The sequence below is a fragment of the Colossoma macropomum genome, unplaced genomic scaffold (genome assembly GCF_904425465.1).
Source record: "Colossoma macropomum unplaced genomic scaffold, Colossoma_macropomum, whole genome shotgun sequence".
In the NCBI taxonomy this organism is placed as follows: domain Eukaryota; kingdom Metazoa; phylum Chordata; class Actinopteri; order Characiformes; family Serrasalmidae; genus Colossoma; species Colossoma macropomum.
In genome coordinates, this window is record NW_023494795.1 from 6,513,366 (window position 1) to 6,531,725 (window position 18,360).

The 18,360-nt window shown below is 39.5% G+C and overlaps 1 protein-coding gene across 2 annotated transcripts in view; it reads right to left on the reverse strand.

Annotated features, from left to right (window-relative positions):
• Nucleotides 1-15,049: 15,049 nt before the first annotated feature.
• cnih3 (cornichon family AMPA receptor auxiliary protein 3) overlaps nt 15,050-18,360 on the reverse strand; it is a 96,574-nt gene continuing 93,263 nt past the window's right edge. For both annotated transcript variants that reach the window (XM_036581303.1, XM_036581302.1), the window contains exon 6: nt 15,050-16,650. In XM_036581303.1, the coding sequence (XP_036437196.1) occupies nt 16,623-16,650 (28 nt within the window). In that variant the 3' untranslated portion in view covers nt 15,050-16,622. The remainder of the gene's footprint in view (nt 16,651-18,360) is intronic.

An 18,360-nucleotide genomic window follows, 5' to 3' on the forward strand; every position in this document is an offset into this window, starting at 1 on the left:
TCCATTCATCATGAAATTTACACACAATGTAAAGGCCAGCAGGCATTTTTAAATTATGTCAAAAAATGATGCCTGGAACGTCTTCCAAAAAATTTGTGACAGGGCATGTTTACCACTTTGTTCCATCACCTTTCTTTTTAACAACATTCAGTAATCGTTTGGGAGCTGAGGACACTGAGTGTTGTGAACACCAGCTACTCAACAGTCTAGGCTCTCTGTCATATATGATGCTTCATAATGCACCACACATTTTTATGTTTTCAACAGGAGACAAGTCTGGACAGTAGGCTGGCCAGTCTAGCACCTGCACCACGCCATGCTGTTGTAGCACATGCAGAATTTTTACACTGTGATAATGTCTTATGGTTGCTTTGGTGTCAGTCCAAATGGAAAATAAGATGTAATGTGACACTCTGGCTAAAGCTGGAGAGTTTGAATGAAATATTGGAGCTCAATTACATATTCTGTTTGCTGTCCCTCACTCAGTGGACGAGCGCAAGAGCAACCATTTGATGCTGCAACAAAAATGGCAACCAACTAGTAGAAGGATTTTGTCTATTTTAAATAATAAATAGTATTTTTTAAAGCTTATTATTTACTTTATACAACATATTTCAACAGTAATGGACATGTACACCATATGGAGGCTTCAGAGCTCCCTTTACGTAAACATTAAGGTTGTACCTGGATCCGAAATGAACCTGTGCTCTATGTGACATTAAGGAGCTTCAAAAGAATGAAAAGTGTAGAGCGTAATTTAACTAAGCAAATCACAATAACAGCAGGCTAACAAAGAACGGTGGCATGAGCAGCTGTTTAAACAGCTGGTTCTGTTAGCTAGCTAGTTAAACCAGCTGGTTACTGAAGCATTATCTTTGAGAAGCTGTTTTGTTCTGGTGGTCTGAAGGATTGTCTTTTCCACCATTCAATAAACCATGTTTTTAATGTTCTTGTCCACTGATCTGGTGAATTTATGGTGTTCATCATAATCACGTCATCAGTATTTGATTGGCTGTTTCATGAAATTTGTTCAGGTGATAGCACATGTTGTGGTTGAGTTAAGTTGCTTTCAATTATGCCACTTAAGAAATGTAGTTTCATGTAAGCTTCAAGGAACTGCAATTGTACAATTGCAGTGAAACTTAGGCCAAAATTTTTGACTGAAAATGATGAAAAGAGGCACTTTTGGTTTTCAACCAAAAAGGAAAAAAGTCTGAAAGTTTTGGAGAAATAAGTGAAAGATTAAATAGCTGTACAAGTGTCATTATATAACACTCAACAAATAATATGACATAATAAAAATGAGAAAAAGTAACATTTAGTTTGTTACAGTCTGATAAACAGAGAAACACTCAAACATGATCCTCTCTAGCTGTGTTTAGTCAATCTTTACCATGCTTTTAAAATTAACCAACATTATTTAACATCAGCTGGCCCTTGGTGTGATGGAAGAAGGTTGCCTGGTTCAATGAGTCCTGTTTTTGTTTACTTCACATGGATGGCTGGGTACATGTGTGGTGTTTACATGGGGAAGTGATGGCATCAGGATGCACTGGGGAAAGGCAAGTTGGTGGAGGGAGTGGTGTTCTGGGCAGTGCTCTGCTGGGGAACTTTGGGTCCCGCATTCATATGGATGTCAATTTGACGTGCCACCTACCGAAACATCGCTGTGGACCAGTAACACCCTTTCATGATAATGGTATTCCCTGATAACAGTGGACTCTTTCAGCAGGATAATACGCCACAATGCTCACACTGTTCAGGAATAGTTTAAGGAACATGATGAAGAGTTCAAGGTGTTGAGATGTGCTGAAACAACTAGTCCAATCTGCGGCTTCACCTCACAAGTTAAAAGATCTGCTGCTAACATCTTGGTGTCAGACACCACAGGGCACCTTCAGTGGTCTTGTAGAGTCCATGCCAGTGGAGACAGTGGCAAGGAAAAACTCCCTAAGAGCAAGAGGAAGAAACCTTGAGAGGAACCAAGACTCAAAAGGGGAACCCATCCTCCTCTGGTCGACACCAGATAGCAAACAGCGTTAGTATAAAATATTAGAATACGAAACGGGGAAAAACAGGCAGAGCAATGGTTATAATAGTTTGAGTCTGTGCAGCAGCAGCAGTACCATCAGTGTATATTAAAGAATGCTATCTTTTGGTTTTCATGGTTTCTGTTTTCTGCTGAGTGACTCCTGATTTTTTTTTTTCTGTTTAAGTCAAGAATTTTATGGTAACACTTTCTATGAATGTCACCTTTGTAAGCATCTATAAACGCATTCATAACATGTTATAATGCATGCATAAGACATTATAAACATAGCTATAAATATTTATAAAAATGCATTACACATTATAGCCATGTTTATTATGCATTATTAATTGTTAATGTGTATACATTATAAGTACTGATCATAACAAATTATAAGAGCTCATAAGTCGTATTTGTCCGCTCTAAGTAAAGTGAAGCGTACTGTACTAAAGCCTCCTCCAGTGTTCAGAGTGAGGCTTCAAGTTGAAGTATTTACTGAAGGATTTACTGAAACACTAAAACATTCACAATAAAGCACATTACAGGCTTCAAATGTCAGAGTTTAAACTAGAGCTGCCATCAGTGTTTTACCCAATGTGGGAAAGGTAATGTACACCACCGTTAGCTTGGTATTTGTCTTTACTTTACACTCTCCAAGCTGGGACTGACTTCATTGGCACTGACATTATAACATGTTATGGTAACACGTTCTATGAATGTCACCTTTGTAAGCATCTATAAACACATTCATAACATAATGCATTCATTAGACATTATAAACATAGCTATAAATATTTATAAAAATGCATTATACGTTATAGCCATGTTTATTGTGCATTATGAATTGTTAACATAATACATTATAAGTACTGATCATAAGTTATAAGAGCTCATAAGTGGTATTTGTCTGCTCTAAGTAAAGTGAAGCGTACTGTACTAAAGCCTCCTCCAGTGTTCAGAGTGAGGCTTCAAGTTGAAGTATTTACTGAAGGATTTACTGAAACACTAAAACATTCACAATAAAGCACATTACAGGCTTCAAATGTCAGAGTTTAAACTAGAGCTGCCATCAGTGTTTTACCCAATGTGGGAAAGGTAATGTTCACCACCGTTAGCTTGGTATTTGTCTTTACTTTACGCTCTCCAAGCTGGGACTGACTTCTTTGGCACTGACATTATAACATGTTATTAACACTATTTATAATGCATTCTATTAACAATTCATAATGTATAATAAACATGGCTATAAAGTGTAATTCAGTGTAATTCTTTTTTATCAATATTTATAACCATGTTTATAATGCCTTATGAATACATTATAACATGTTAATGTGTTTATAGATGCTTACAAACGTGACTTCATAGAAAGTGTTACTAATTTTATTTCTACACATTATTAAGGAGAGTTTCACCATGTAAAGCCAGGCTTTTAACATAGAATGGATTGTTCAAACTAGGCATGCCAGTTCTAGCATTTCCCAAAAGGCTGATGTCCTGGGCTTTTCCCAAGGTTTTACCAAGAAAAGTGCAAAAAACAATTCAAATTGGATGAAAGCAGCTTTTGGATCAGAGGGGTCAAGGGAACATTGTGAGAACTGTGCAAGCTAACATGCAGGCAACAACCAGGCAAATCCCATCCGAATTGAGCATTGCTGTGCAGAATGTCATCACAAAACACTTCACTTACCTGACTTTGTCTCAAATGCACTACAACAGCTGAAGACCATGCTGAGTGCTGATGTCAGCTAAGAACAGGACAACACGTCACCCGTGGGCACAGCAGCACAGAAGTGGAAAAAAGTTGCCTGGTTGGACAAATCCAGGTTCCTTTTGCTTCACGCTGATGGAAATATGGCACAAACCACATGGAGCCGTCCTGTACTGTCGGTGTATCGGATGGACACTTCGGACATAACACACCATGTCACAAGGCAAATATCGTCATCAGATTGTTCTGGGAGCATGAAAGTGACTCATCGCCACTTCAGTGGCCTGTGCGGTTCCTATATCTCAACCCTATTGAGCTTCTTTGGGGTGTAAGAGCTCTTCAGGTGAGACAGTGAGACAGTGAGACAGTCAGACAGTGAGACAGCACATCCACAGTACATAGTTTGCTATATTCAACATTTATCCAGTATTTTGTAGAATGAAAGCCCAGATGAATTCATGCTGTTCTGAAGGCCAAACAAGGCACAACAAACTACTACCCAATAAACTGGCAGCTCAGTGTATTCAATTTCATAGTCTATAACAGAGGCCTTCAAATCTGGACCTTGAATCCAGTTACTGGTCCTGGATTTTGTAATTACTGCTAGCTATAACACTAGGTGGCCAATCAGTTACATAAACAGTTCAGTGAATGACCAGTGATTGCAAAATCCAGTATTGGAGTTTAGAGTCAGGGTCCAGATATGAAGATATCTGGTCTATGCTCATAAATATATAGAGATCAAAGTGGGTCCTTTGGGGTGATGCTACAGCTGAACATTTAGTTCTATAACAACTTAGTTAACAGGGTTTCAATAGAGTTTTTAAAGCTGCACTATGTAAGATTTTTTGTTTAACCTTTTTAACTCCTTGGAACCACTGATGCTTCCAAAACGCACTGCGTCATATTCTTTACTTCATGACTTTCATATTTCATAAGCTTCATTCTAAAGGTGGGGCTCATATGAGAGCTGTAACTGTCTTCTTTCCAGTCAAATAAATGGGTGATGTAATTTTAAACCCTTATAATAAAAGAAGCTAAACTCACAATTTTTTTTTATCTACTGAAAGGCGACCCATTTTTCCACAAATCTGGGCTATAAACTATAAACAGATGGCGTCTCTTCAGTGATCTGCTCTGTAAAAATTATTTTTATAAAAAAATACAAAGAGCATCTAAGTTTTTTGGCTTTATTTTAAATTTACATGTATTTCTTGCAGTTACTGAATAATTTGCCTTAAGATTTAGAAAAGATGTGATCAAAATCCAGATGGAAAAGCCGAAATATACCCAAGAGCATAAGAGGTTAAACTGAAAAAAGTAGCATGACTGAGTCAGAAGGGAAAAAACATGCTAAAATATGGCGTGTCTGCTGCTGCGAGTCACCATGTAAAGGCTGAACTAATCAGTTAAAAGTTGGAGGCATTTGGCCGGATTTCACAGGAGTTCTTCGAACCACGTCATACGTCTTAATGTATTAGCGTCACATGCACAGGCTCAAAAATGAAGTCTGACTTGATGTTTAGGTCTCAAATACAAAATCAACATTATACTGCTGAAGATATGATGACAACAGTAGATAATTCACTTCCATTCACGTCCTTCACAGAGTTTTGACTGAGTTCTCTTTGAATACTCTTTCAATGCACTCTCAATCATCAGATTCATCCTGTTGGGGAAGGGGTCCAAAGCAAAGCAACAGTACAAAATGTTCTTCTGCATGTTGAACGCAATTAAACATTTCCACCAGAATGGAAATCCAAATACCCAATTCTTACATAGTGCAGCTTTGATGTGCCAACCACTGACAGGTTCTTTAGGGAATAAAAAGGTTAATTTTCTCTGGGTTTTCTAAAGAACCTTTTTTTTGTACGTGTAGCACAATTTTTATTACTATCTACTGCTATGACATTAAAACTACTAAAAATATTAAAAATTTACAAAAGTATATCAGCTTATTAATTTAACCATAGCTATTACTTCACCTGCTTTTCCCCATTTCTGCATTTTAATATTTTATAATAATTATAAAATATTCTTTCTTCATTTTGCTCTTGTGTTTATTGTTTTGCTATCTAGTGTGGACCAGAGGAGGACGGGTCCCTTATGAGTCTTGGTTCCTCTCAAGGTTTCTTCCTCTTGCTCTTACGGAGTTTTTCCCTGCCACTGTTGCTATTGGTGACGCTGATGGGGGCTCAGACCCAGATTGTTCTGTAAAGCTGCTTTGTGACAACACCTGTTGTAAAAAGCACTATATAAACAAACTTTGACTTGACTTGTTAGTCCACACCTCCTCAGTAGTGACCTGTAGTCACAGGTACAGTAGTATGCAAAGGTTTGGGCACCTGAGGTCAAATAACATGTTTTGTCTGCTCAACATCCTCCGCACAGAATGACTTCTGCATATTTTAATGCAACATGATATGGAAAAAAAACAGAATGTAGCTTGTGCAGAAGTTATGGCACATTTCATATATATATATATATATATATATATATATATATATATATATATATATATATATATATATATATATATATTTTATAATGTTAAGCTCAGCAAATAAATATAAATTGCCCCCTACCATTTGCAGAAAATGCCATGTTTAAGTTTGTTCCCTGTAGAGAATGTATTAACGAACACATACAGAAAATCAAACCTGTATTTTGACCAAAAGTGCTGAAACCCTTGCATATGACTGTATATGTGACAGATAACCATCAGATGCACGGTTAAAATGTTCCTCCGAGCTGATCAGAGTATCGAACGACCCTGTGACCTCTCAAGTTCTCGCTTTACCATCAGGGCTTCTGATTGCCGTTTCAAAGTATCAGATGCTGCTCAGTCTATTTTGGAAAGTGCAGAATCACATACACAGCGCAGATCTGAAAGAGGATAGTGATCTATAGTACGGCACCAAACAGGCCTCTCAATGTGACATACTGTACACAGCCGCTCTGCATCTGATGCACATCAACTCACACTAACACGCTACTACAGCTACTGCTGTGCTGAGAATGGTCCACCACCCAAATAACACCTAGTTAGTGGTGGTCCTGTTGTGCTCCTTTGATGGACAAGGTACACAGGGGCTATTAAATAGTGCAGATGAGCCACAGTCAGTTATCATAAACCTACAAAGTGCACCTATATGATAGGTGTCGCTAATAAAATGGCATGGTAATGTATGTACAAGATACTTAATGAACTGGGAACTGTTTAAAATGTGCTTTAAATCCCTCATTGTTTTTATAACTGTCCTCTAGGATTTGATATGGAATTAGTTGTGCAAAATGAGCTAAAATGTCATTATGTTTCATGATCGCTTTGGTAGTCCAAAGTTCAAGTCATTTAAAAGTCAAAAATGTGTTTTTTGAACTCTGAATTTGAACCAATTTGGTAGAATGATCCATATATATATATAATTTCCACATGAATAAAATATCAACACAAATTATTTCCAAAAGTCAGTAAACTGAAGGACAGAGTTGATGTCATAACTATTTATGTGGAAATGATGTGCAGATATCAATCATTTTATTTAGCCAAGAATTTTACACATATAAGTAATTTGTCTTGATGAGTTAACACGTTTATGATGGAACAAAAAGATTAGAGCAGCACACAGACCGTTAACAAGTATTTAACACAAAAAAGGGACAAATGAAATAACACTAAAATAAATATAATAAAGAATAAGAAAGAATAATGAAGAGAAAATGTGCAAGGAGTTAGAGATGTGTAAATAACCGTATATACAGATATGAATATCTATACATATACACATATGAGGCCACGAGAGGCCAAGGGTTACTGCGTTTTTATCACAGGAAGGGTGTTCATAGGCATGATGTGAAGCGGACCACTGAATGAGGAGAATGTTCAGGTGCCCATGATTTTTTTTAACCTTTTTCTTCTATAACAATGAACATATGATATCACAGCACTGTTTTATGCAAAAACTTTCTCTTTCTAAGTATTTTTTGGTCACCAAATCACCACCGTGAGTCTTATTTAGCACCAATCCAGCGGCCCCCTCTTCTAACGCTGGGGCTGAATCTCAAATGGCTCCCTGCTCCCTACATAGTGCACTACGTAGGAACTTAAATACTGGATCCTGCAGCCCAACAGAGCAAAATACAGCTAAGAAATAGACATTTGGGATTCAGACACATCCACACTTAATAAATGATGCAATGTTTGGCTGTAGAGGCTACAATTTCTAAACTTTCATAGCTGGAACACTATTTAGGGAGTACGGAGCCGTTTGGGATTCAGCCTAATGGTACAACTGACTGAAACACGAACATTTGAAGCATGTAATCCATTCAAGTGACATTTTTAGTCTTTTATACTGCAGTTTCACAGTTAATCATACTGTAAGTACTTTAATTCAAGCCTGTGATATTAATGGTAACACTTTCTATGAATGTCACCTTTGTAAGCATCTAGAAACACATTCATAACATGTTATAATGCATTCATAAGGCATTATAAACATGGCTATAAATATTTATTAAAATGCATTACACGTTATAGCCATGTTTATTATGCATTATGAATTGTTAATACATTATAAGTACTGATCATAACAAATTATAAGAGCTCATAAGTGGTATTTGTCCGCTCTAAGTAAAGTGAAGCGTACTGTACTAAAGCCTCCTCCAGTGTTAAGAGTGAGGCTTCAAGTTGAAGTATTTACTGAAGGATTTACTGAAACACTAAAACATCACAATAAAGCACATTACAGGCTTCAAATGTCAGAGTTTAAACTAGAGCTGCATCAGTGTTTTACCCAATGTGGGAAAGGTAATGTTCACCACCGTTAGCTTGGTATTTGTCTTTACTTTACGCTCTCCAAGCTGGGACTGACTTCTTTGGCACTGACTGTATAACATGTTATCAACACTACGTATAATGCATTATATTAACAATTAATACTGTATAATAAACATGGCTATAAAGTGTAATTCATTTTTATAAATGTTTATAATCATGTTTATAATGCCTTATGAATGCATTATAACATGTTATGAATGTGTTTATAGATGCTTACAAAGGTGACATTCATAGAAAGTGTTACCATATTAATATTGGAGTTGTTTAGGCTGTTTGCTATCTTTTAGCCTGTTAGCTAGCTGACCAGCCTAGTTCTAGTCCTAGTTAAAAGCCCCTCAGTTTAAACAAAACACGGGTTCTAACTTCGTCAGTATAATCAGTGCTCCATGCAAGCAGCATTAGAGTCAAAGATTATTCCATTAACAGCACAAGGGTTTTTCGTGAAATATGTTTTCTAAAATATAATAACTATTATAAGAGTATAATAGTATGATAATATTATAGAATGATATAAACATTTGTACAATTGAACAAATAGTTGTGCAATTAAATTTAAACATTACGTTTTTCAGTGTATCTATGTGTTCTGAGAGAGCTGAGTTCAAAAAAGGTGAGACCCAGCCCAGAGAACAAGTCGGCAGGTGAAATCCCCGCTTGGCCTTCTGGGTAATGTGTGCTGACAAGGTGGGGAATCTGAGGCGCTGGGGAATCTGACAGGTTGCCCGTCCATCACCGCGGGAGGGACAAGCACACTTGTCAAAGCAAATAATGCTTAGAGCTGTTCGCTAGAGGGAGGGAGGGGTAGAGGGAGGGGGGATGTTCCATGAAAGGACACTGAGTCATTAGGACAAAGCTCGGAACTTACGGAAGCGAAAAATAAGCGGTGCTTTTCAGGAGCCTGACTGCTGACACAAAACCCACACGACACGATGTCTAAAGTAAAAACCTAAAGACACAGGTAGAGGATTACTAGCAGCTCTTACCTCCGCAGACTGACTGCTCTGTTTTCTCCCCTCATGCATTTGATTCTGAACCAAACCCAGCTCAAGACTGAGCCAGTGTTCAGGGGCGTATCTGCTGCCGTAGGAGGCTGTCACTGTCTTTGGTAGGGGGAATGTTGGAGCTGGTGAAGGTCGAATGGGGCTTATTTATTTCCTTATTTAAATAACACATTTCTATTCTGTGCCTAACAGAACATTTGCTCACAGACTTACTTTGGTGAATAAATGAATATATTTTGGTGAACAGCAATGTTGATTTGTTTCATTTCAGTATATATTTTTGAGAATGAAAAGGCAAAATATGAACGTTGCCTGCAGTTTGTTATGGTCAAGCTGGAGAAATCTTCAGTCACTCTTATGCTTGTTTAGTATTTGTATAAATATGTTTGTGCTGAATTGACCCTCGGCAGGGTGGCGCAGTGGGTAGCGCTGTCGCCTCACAGCAAGAATGGCCTGGGTTCGATTCCCGGCCGGGCGACCAGTGTCCTTACTGTGTGGAGTTTGCCTGTTCTCCCCGTGTCTGCGTGGGTTTCCTCTGGGTACTCCGGTTTCCTCCCACGGTCCAAAGAAAGTCAGGCTGATTGGACATGCTGAATTGCCCCTAAGTGTGAATGTGTGTGTGACTGTGTATGTCTGTGTGTCTGCCCTGTGATGGACTGGCGACCTGTCCAGAGTGTTTCCTGCCTTCCGCCCAATGACAGCTGGGATAGGCCCCAGCACCCCACCGCGACCCAGAAGGATAAGCGGTTTAGATGATGGATGGATGGATGAATTGACCCTTAGCTAAGACCTGCCTCCTTGGTTACTGTTGCTATGTCTGTCAAGCTTTTGAGCTGGCATGTTTCACTATCCGGCGTCAACCAGAGGAGGATGGGTTCCCCTTCTGAGTCTTGGTTCCTCTCGAGGTTTCTTCCTCTTGCTCTTAGGGAGTTTTTCCTTGCCACTGTTGCCACTGGCGATGCTGATGGGGCCTTGGACCTTGTTTTCTTTCTTTAATGCTGATTTTTCTGTAAAGCTGCTTTGCGACAACACCTGTTGTAAAAAGCGCTGTATAAATAAACTTTGCTTGCTTGCTTGCATGTCAATCATGAGTTGTCTGTGGGAAGATTAGGCTCATTTCTTTCATGTCCAGTCAGAACGCGGGTCAAGTTATTCATTTTTTTTTATGTCTTTTATTACTTTATTCATATTTCTGTTTTTTGGGAGACTTTCAGTTTTTCAAAGAAATCTGCAGGGATATTTTTCCACACCTACAAAGTTCAGTCTTCAAATTTAATGGCATTTTCTCTCTTTCCAGCTAATCCCAAACACATTCCAGGATTGTTGAGTTCTGGACTCTGGGGTGGTCAGTCCATTGTTCTGAGAACACCAGCATTTTCTTTCTTTGCAGATTTTCTTCTTTGTTTTGTTTATTTTCTTTTCTCAGTGAGGTTCTTCTTGACAGCTACACATCCTTTCAGACCTATAGCGCTGAGTCGTCTTCTCACAGTGGAAGGATGGACAGAAACACCTGTGGATGTTTTCAGATATGAAGCTTGATTTTCTCCTCTCTCTCAGAGATAAAAGCTTTAAGTGCTGTTATTCGATGGGGACAGTTTCAGTGTCTTCCTGTTCTAGCATGGTTGTCTCATTTTCTCTAGATCTTCTAATAGTTTTTGACCTCCAGTTTTGGAACCTTTTGCTTTTTCACATATTTTCTTTTAACTTTCCTGTTTCTTGTGCAAGTTGATTATTTTATGTATCTATGGTGACCAACAAGACTCATAGTACAATTAAAAACACTTTGCAAACTCATAAAGGCGCTGAAAACACATCAACATGACTACACCTCATCTACATTTCACAAGCGCACTGCAAATAAAGAAAACAGCAACTTCAGAAATGCTGCAAATCCAGTCACGACACAGTGGAAATGTTTCTGGAAGAGCCAAAGGGCTCAAAGGGGATGAAATATCTATGATGGAAAATCACTGACAGAAGTAGATAAGACCACCGAAGCTCACATCCCGAGTTCATAGTTAACCTGGCTGGCTAGTTTGCTGTCTGACGTGTCGCAGCTGTACTGTGATTGTTCTCTGGTGTTAAACGTTTACAGTTATGCTCTACAGATGATTCCCTTTACGATACAGTGATGGTCGTAATCTGCTCAAATAAAAGTTGACTTACTTTAACCGGTGAATGTTTGTGCTGTGTAGAATTTAAAAGTCTGAATGACTCCATCCTCTCTGAGCGTCCTGCAGAAACACCTCCGCTGTGTTGTGACTGGCTTATCAGCGTTTCTGAAGTTGCATGTGTTTCTGTATTTGTAGCACGTTTATGAAACGTAGCATCTGTGTTGTCAGTTTTGATGAAAGTGCTTTCTGAGTTTGCAGCTCATTTTTTATTTGGAGTTTTTGAGTCTTCTCAGCCACCGTACTAACCTCCTGAGAAATATCTCCTGAAAAGTGTAGGGGACTATTTGGACAACCTGTATTTAGAGGAATGGCTTAGCAACTGTTACCAGGTATGACAAGCATTACAGAACAAAAATGCCTTTCAACCGGACGTGAAATTGTAGCAGTTTTTTTTTTATTTTTGTCAAAATACTTTAGAGTGCAGCATTAATTTTAAAATAGATGTGTGAAAGGCTCGGATAGATTAGATGTATTTTTGTTGTTTAGTCTAGCTAACATTTAGCATGATCGCAAATCCGTCATTTCAGACTAGTCTCAATCAGCTAGAACAACCTGGTCCAGCTCAGTAGTGTAGAATTTTAAACTAGAAACTAAAAATAAAGAAGTGACTCAGAGAGAAAAGGCTAAGGTCTAAGCAGCCTATGCTCTGCAGAAAACAGGTGATTTATGTTCTTCTCTCATACATGACAGTTTGAAGCAAAACATGAATTTCCTGTGCTAGTTTAATATTTTTCACACCTAACTGTCTCTATGCTTTGGAAGGAAGGATGGTGGGGGTGGTAGAGGGGCTAGATGGAGCGGCAACACACTCTTTACACGCCAGAACTGGGAGACCTTCGCCGACTTTTCTTATTTCACGGCTATAAGCGGCGCAGCGTTAGATGCTGGGATGCTGGTCCTTAACCAACTGTAATTACGGAGCATGTGGCAGTGATGTGGAGGGGAGAAGCAGGTGGAGCTGGGAGGACAGGCTGCCACCAATCTGTCAGTCGCGTGGCTCAGAAAAACGCGCATTAATACCCCGCTGACAGACAAGAGCCATCACCCCCCCCGCCCCTTCCACTGCTCCCACTGAAGCCCTCCTGACAGAAAGTATCAGCGTGAAGAATGCGAGTCTGAGGGCGGATACGGCGAAGAGGAGCCACACATGATGTGAAGCTCCGAAATGAGATGTGAAGAATAAGGTTGGAGGGTAATTGAGTGAAAGAAACTCATGGATCGAGGGCTCTGTGACAAATAGGGGTAAAAAAAATCCTAAGTTAATTGTTCATTCATTAACTTATTCACTATATAATGTTTACAATAAAGACTGACTGGGGAACGAGCTTGGAGGGATGAAAAGATTTACAATACCTGAGAATTAATGCAACACTAAACATAGATGATGCACGATGTGGTTCACCGTTTATGCAATTGGCAGCAAATATGAACGGTAGTGTTGCACTGTGGGTCATACACGGATTGACTTGGCAATGCATTAATGTTAAAGTCGCGCTGTCATTTTTATGTGATATAAAGTACTTCAGCATTTAAGGTGTTATTCCATCTCAAAACGAGATCCATGCTAGACCTGATCTCATCATCTTAACTGGAGCACTTCAGTGGCTCGATTATCGTCAGAGTTGACCCCAAAAGTATCCAAACACTCCTTCTAATTCAGCATTTTTAAAGAGTAACCCCACCCCTGGCTCAGACGTTGAAAAATACTCAAAAATGGGAGGGGCACTGCAGTGATGTATGGGTTTGGAGATGGGGCTACGAGGGAAACTGGGTGGGCTGGGCTGCTGTGTGTTATAGCTAACATTATAGCTATATAACGTTATAGCCAGAAAATATGGAGAGTGACTGAATCAAATGACACTGTTGCAACTGAGAGTCTTACGAGGTTGGCGATTTTTCTCTACTACCATCCCCATCTTCAACGAAGGAAGGTGTTTCCGATCAGGCGGTGCATCTTGAGCCTTAACAGTATGAGCAACTGACTCAAAGCGCCGAAAAGCTCCCCATCAACGCCAAGCAACACTGGAACTACGGAAAGCGAAAAAGAAAGTTCAAGAAAGGTTGTATGGACGAAAGATTGGCAATTGAATGTTAACCTTTCCTGAACTGTTTCGCTTTCTGTAGTTCCAGTGTTGCTTGCAGCTGATTTCTGCTCAGTGAGTCACGCGAGAGTTCGATTTGTGAAGGGAAATGTGAATCGGCTGCAACACGGCAGCTTTTTGAAGACTTCTTCAGGTTACCTAATTATATGTTGAACATTTATCAATCTTTATCATAAACTAAGCTCAGATTAAAGGGTTATTTACAGTTCATACGGACAGCTGGAATATCGCAGCCTTGTGAGGTGGTGCTGGGGGTGTTCAGCTCAGGATGTGAGTGTGGTTATCTCCTCGCTCTCGGCTCCTATGCTTTTATGTTTATGAGTGCAGCACAAATAGGGCATCGTCGGGGGGTGGTAATGCTGGATGACTGATTTGCATACTGTGATGTTTCATTGTACTTTGGTACGGAGGCACGTCATCCGCGCCTATAGCAGAGCTGAACCAGAGGGGCACTGCAGAGGCGGAACTGACCATGATAAAAATGATATTTTACTGTTTGGAAAGATGTGTTTACATTTTAAGCAAGACTAGTATATTTTATTATTGCAGCAGTGCATTTCAGCTGTTAATAAAAAAAAAGGTTTTAGGGTGTAATTACTCTTTAAGGTGCACTCATTCCTGACACTCATTTATTACGCACGCACACAGCTTGTATAATCTCCTTTTTAAAAAAGAATTGTCAAAATGGGACACTCTGAAGCAGCTGCATATGAGCCTAAGGCCAGCTAGAGGGGTATAAAGCCCCCAGCATTGGGCTGTGGAGCAGTGGAACTGCATGTACTCGAGTGATGGAAGCCAAGCCCAAAGGCAAGCGTATATAAAGTGGTATAAAGTGGCGTCTGTTACCCAGAACTAACCATCTAACATCAGAAACTGACCTCACTAACGCTCTTGTGGCTGAATCCAGTCAAATCCTCACAACAGTGTTCTACTGTAAAGCTTTCCCTTCAGAATAGAGGCTGTTACTGCAGGAAATACCCTATAAATACCCTTTATTTCAGAAGAGCAGGTGTCTACAAACTTTTGGACACACAATGTAGCTTTAGGTTCCTGACCGATATTTCTCGTTCAACCTGAAGTGTACATCGTGCCACCTTCCCTTCGGTTTCAGGATCATGACTTTGTCATAAAAGCATATGTATGATAACACAAGCACTTGAGAGACAACTCATCACTTGATTTTAAAATAGCATTTATTTTGCTTAATATACAAATATCTCAACCGATATTGGATGGACACGTACACAGGGATATAAAATGTTTGGTCATCGTACATTAAGTGTAACTACACAAGGCAGCGGGCTACATGACGGCTGCATTTCATGGCCTATTCCTAAAGGCATTATTGTTTTCATTCCCCAAGACTAAACCAACATCAGAACAGACCCCATTTCCATTAAACACCATGGCTTAATGAAACATCATTACGCAGGTATACTGAAGCATTTGTGCGTCATGTGGTTACACTTTATCTGTAATGTGACAATAACAATCAAACAGCATGGCCCCATGTTCAAAGGCTTAGCCAGTACTTGGACTAAGGAGGGTGCAAAAAGGGGGGTGGAGGGCAAAAACTTAAACAGTTAAAAAGTTGGATGTAGTGTGATGTGAAAAATGAGAAATTAATAAATAGATAGATAGCAAGGCTATTTTTAGAGAAGAGTGTTGGCAGCATTTGCTGGAACTCGTTAGACTTAGTTTTATAATTTTTTTTTTTCGTGACTACCTCCTGATGCGATTCACTGAAGTGAAAGATTCGTTTAGTTGTATTGCTGTTGTTATGCAAAGTCAAAACAAATGGAAAAGAAGCTTACCCTTTAGTAACGCTCTTATTACATTGTAATGAAGTTGTTTTGGTGCAAGTTTCATAGTCACTCGTAATGATGTTACAACAAATACGCAATACTGTACTTTTTGTTCACCATGGTATCTCGACACATTAGAATATTGTATATTGGAAGACTTGACTGGTATTTTGGGTATATAAATATAGATCATTTCAACACCAACTACCGTAATAAATTGTGCAAACCCATAACAACTATTGTGCAAAGGTGGTATTTTGAAAATCGGCTCTAGTTTCCTAGGAAAAGCCTCGTTGTAAGCATTGTCAACCTTTTTATATCTAAAAATGTCTCAACGACTGACGACACCGAAAAAACATCAGAGCATTACACAAATCTTGCTATGTACACGAAGAATGCAACATTTAAAAAATCGCCTATTGCAGGATGCACAAATACACATGTCACAAAAGCCATTCACGTAGAAGTTCTGATTGTATGGACCCACTGGTCTAGTGAGCGTCTAGTAAAAATGCAACATTCGCTGATAAGGTTGGCCATATTTCCCTTAAACTGCCCTCAACCCAACACCAAAGTTTGGAGCTACATTTGGTGGAAGTGTAAAGGTGAGTAGGTGTTGGGCCTCGATGTCCTGAAGGACATGTGCTATGCCTGAGACAAACTGTGCAAATACGACCATGTGAACTTGTGAACATGAGTGTGCTAGTTGTATTGCGCCAAGTGCCCCCACGACCAACCGCCCACAATGTTTGGTCTCCAAAATCTGTGTGGCATTCAGGCATCGGAACTGGTAAACAACACAGGCTCTTCAGAGGCCAAGTCCAGACAGTCATCTTTCTCCAAGTGACAAAAAAAGAGGAATCAATCTTGTGTTTAGAAGTTCTCCAGAAATTGGTTTAGCGCTTAGAATTCCAGGTAACAGTCTCTGATATCCACAACTTTCCTTCAGTGCCAACGACTCTGTTAGGAGGTCACCAAAGAGTAGATCATACTGGAAGACAAGAGCGAGAAAAAAACGTTAAATTCAGTCCATGTAATCAATAATTATGCACACGACCAGAAAAAGAGAACAGCAAAGGAGAACAAGGAAAAACATTATCCGTTAATCTGCATAAACGTATTGAAGTCTGGTGTTTAATGTATCACAGAAGTGCGCTTCCTGGGAATGGGCCAGTTTCACAAGAGGCCGTTTGTATCGGTTTATTTGAAGATGCCATTAAAGAGCGCTTTAAAAATGCCCATAGAGCTGACGCCAGCGGGAGTGAGTTTGACACTTCAAACATAAGCAACGTCGAAAACAGCTGGGAGCAAGTTACGCTGAAGTTATGTTTAATTAATCAAATCAATTGAACAAACTTTGGCATTAGTCATGGAATTGGGGAGGCTGAGGAGGCTTGGAGAAGAGAGGTCTGCTGTTGGAGATATACACATAGCAAGGGATGAATAAGGATTTGGAATATTTGAAAATACAGCATTTATGCTGTTATTTCCATGTTCAGATATGGCACATGCTGCACATCATACCTGTTACCATTGAAATTGATTGTCTACATCATTGGTTCCCAACTTGGTCCTCAGGGCCTCCAGATGGTCCACATTTTCCCTTCATCTGTATGTGTTGAGTTGGGCAGAAGCAAAAATGTGGACTGTCTGGAGGGCCCTGAGAACCAGGGGCCGGATTCACAAAAGCTTTCTTAGGAAAAAACCTGCGAAGGTTCTTAAGACAAACAGTAAGAAGTTCATAAGAATGTTCTTAAATGCAATTCTCAGAAAAGAACCTAAGAAGTTCTCAAATATTCTATTAGGATAAGCAGTTCCTTAAGATTTTCTTGAGAAAATCTTCATTGTTTTGTATTCTATGATGCATTTTACAGCTAACCATAAACGCAGCGCGATATACAGGCTGATTCAAAAAGATTCATCCGATGTCAAAATGATTTATTTCTCTTGTAAATCGTTACAGATCAATGCAGTAAACTGTAAATGGTTTAAATGAGCATAAAGTTTATTATGTAATTGTACAAGGTCTCAGTATGAACCTCCTCCAGCTGTACAGACAACATCAACGTCATAGTCAAATTCATCCCATACTGGATTGAGCATGTCGGGTGTCGCTGCACTCACGGCTCTTTCAGTGCGATTTCGGAGATCATCCAGTGTTGTGGAACCAACGACGAACGCTCTGAGCTGTTGGAGCTTCACTGACCACGAAAATCACACTGCACAGTTATGACGGATTCACTCTTATTGAAGTGGAGAACGCAGAACGCTTTCTGCTCAGGGGTCTCATCTCCTCTCAGACTGAAGGGAGCCATCTTCCACTGACAGTCAGAAACTCAATGGCCTCCTCTTTCAGTTGGATTGTGATTGGTTCCTAGGCGCCTCACGGTTGTAAGAATATGGTGCTTTGAAATTGGATGAATCTTTTTGAATCACCCTGTATTTTTAGTTTGTATTAGCTGTTATTTCCATTATTTAATCCACTCAGAGAAGCAAAATAGAGGAAATGCATCAAACCAAGTGTTTAAAAAAAAAATAGTAAACAGGAACTAGACGTGATGATGGATGAAACAGCCAACAGGAAAAAAATCCTCCTCGGAAAATGCAATAATTGTGGGGTGACCGCGGAAAGCAAGAGGCGAGGATGGGCAGGAGCAGCAGAGGCAACGTCCGAGTTTGTCTATCGCAAGGTTAAGATCAC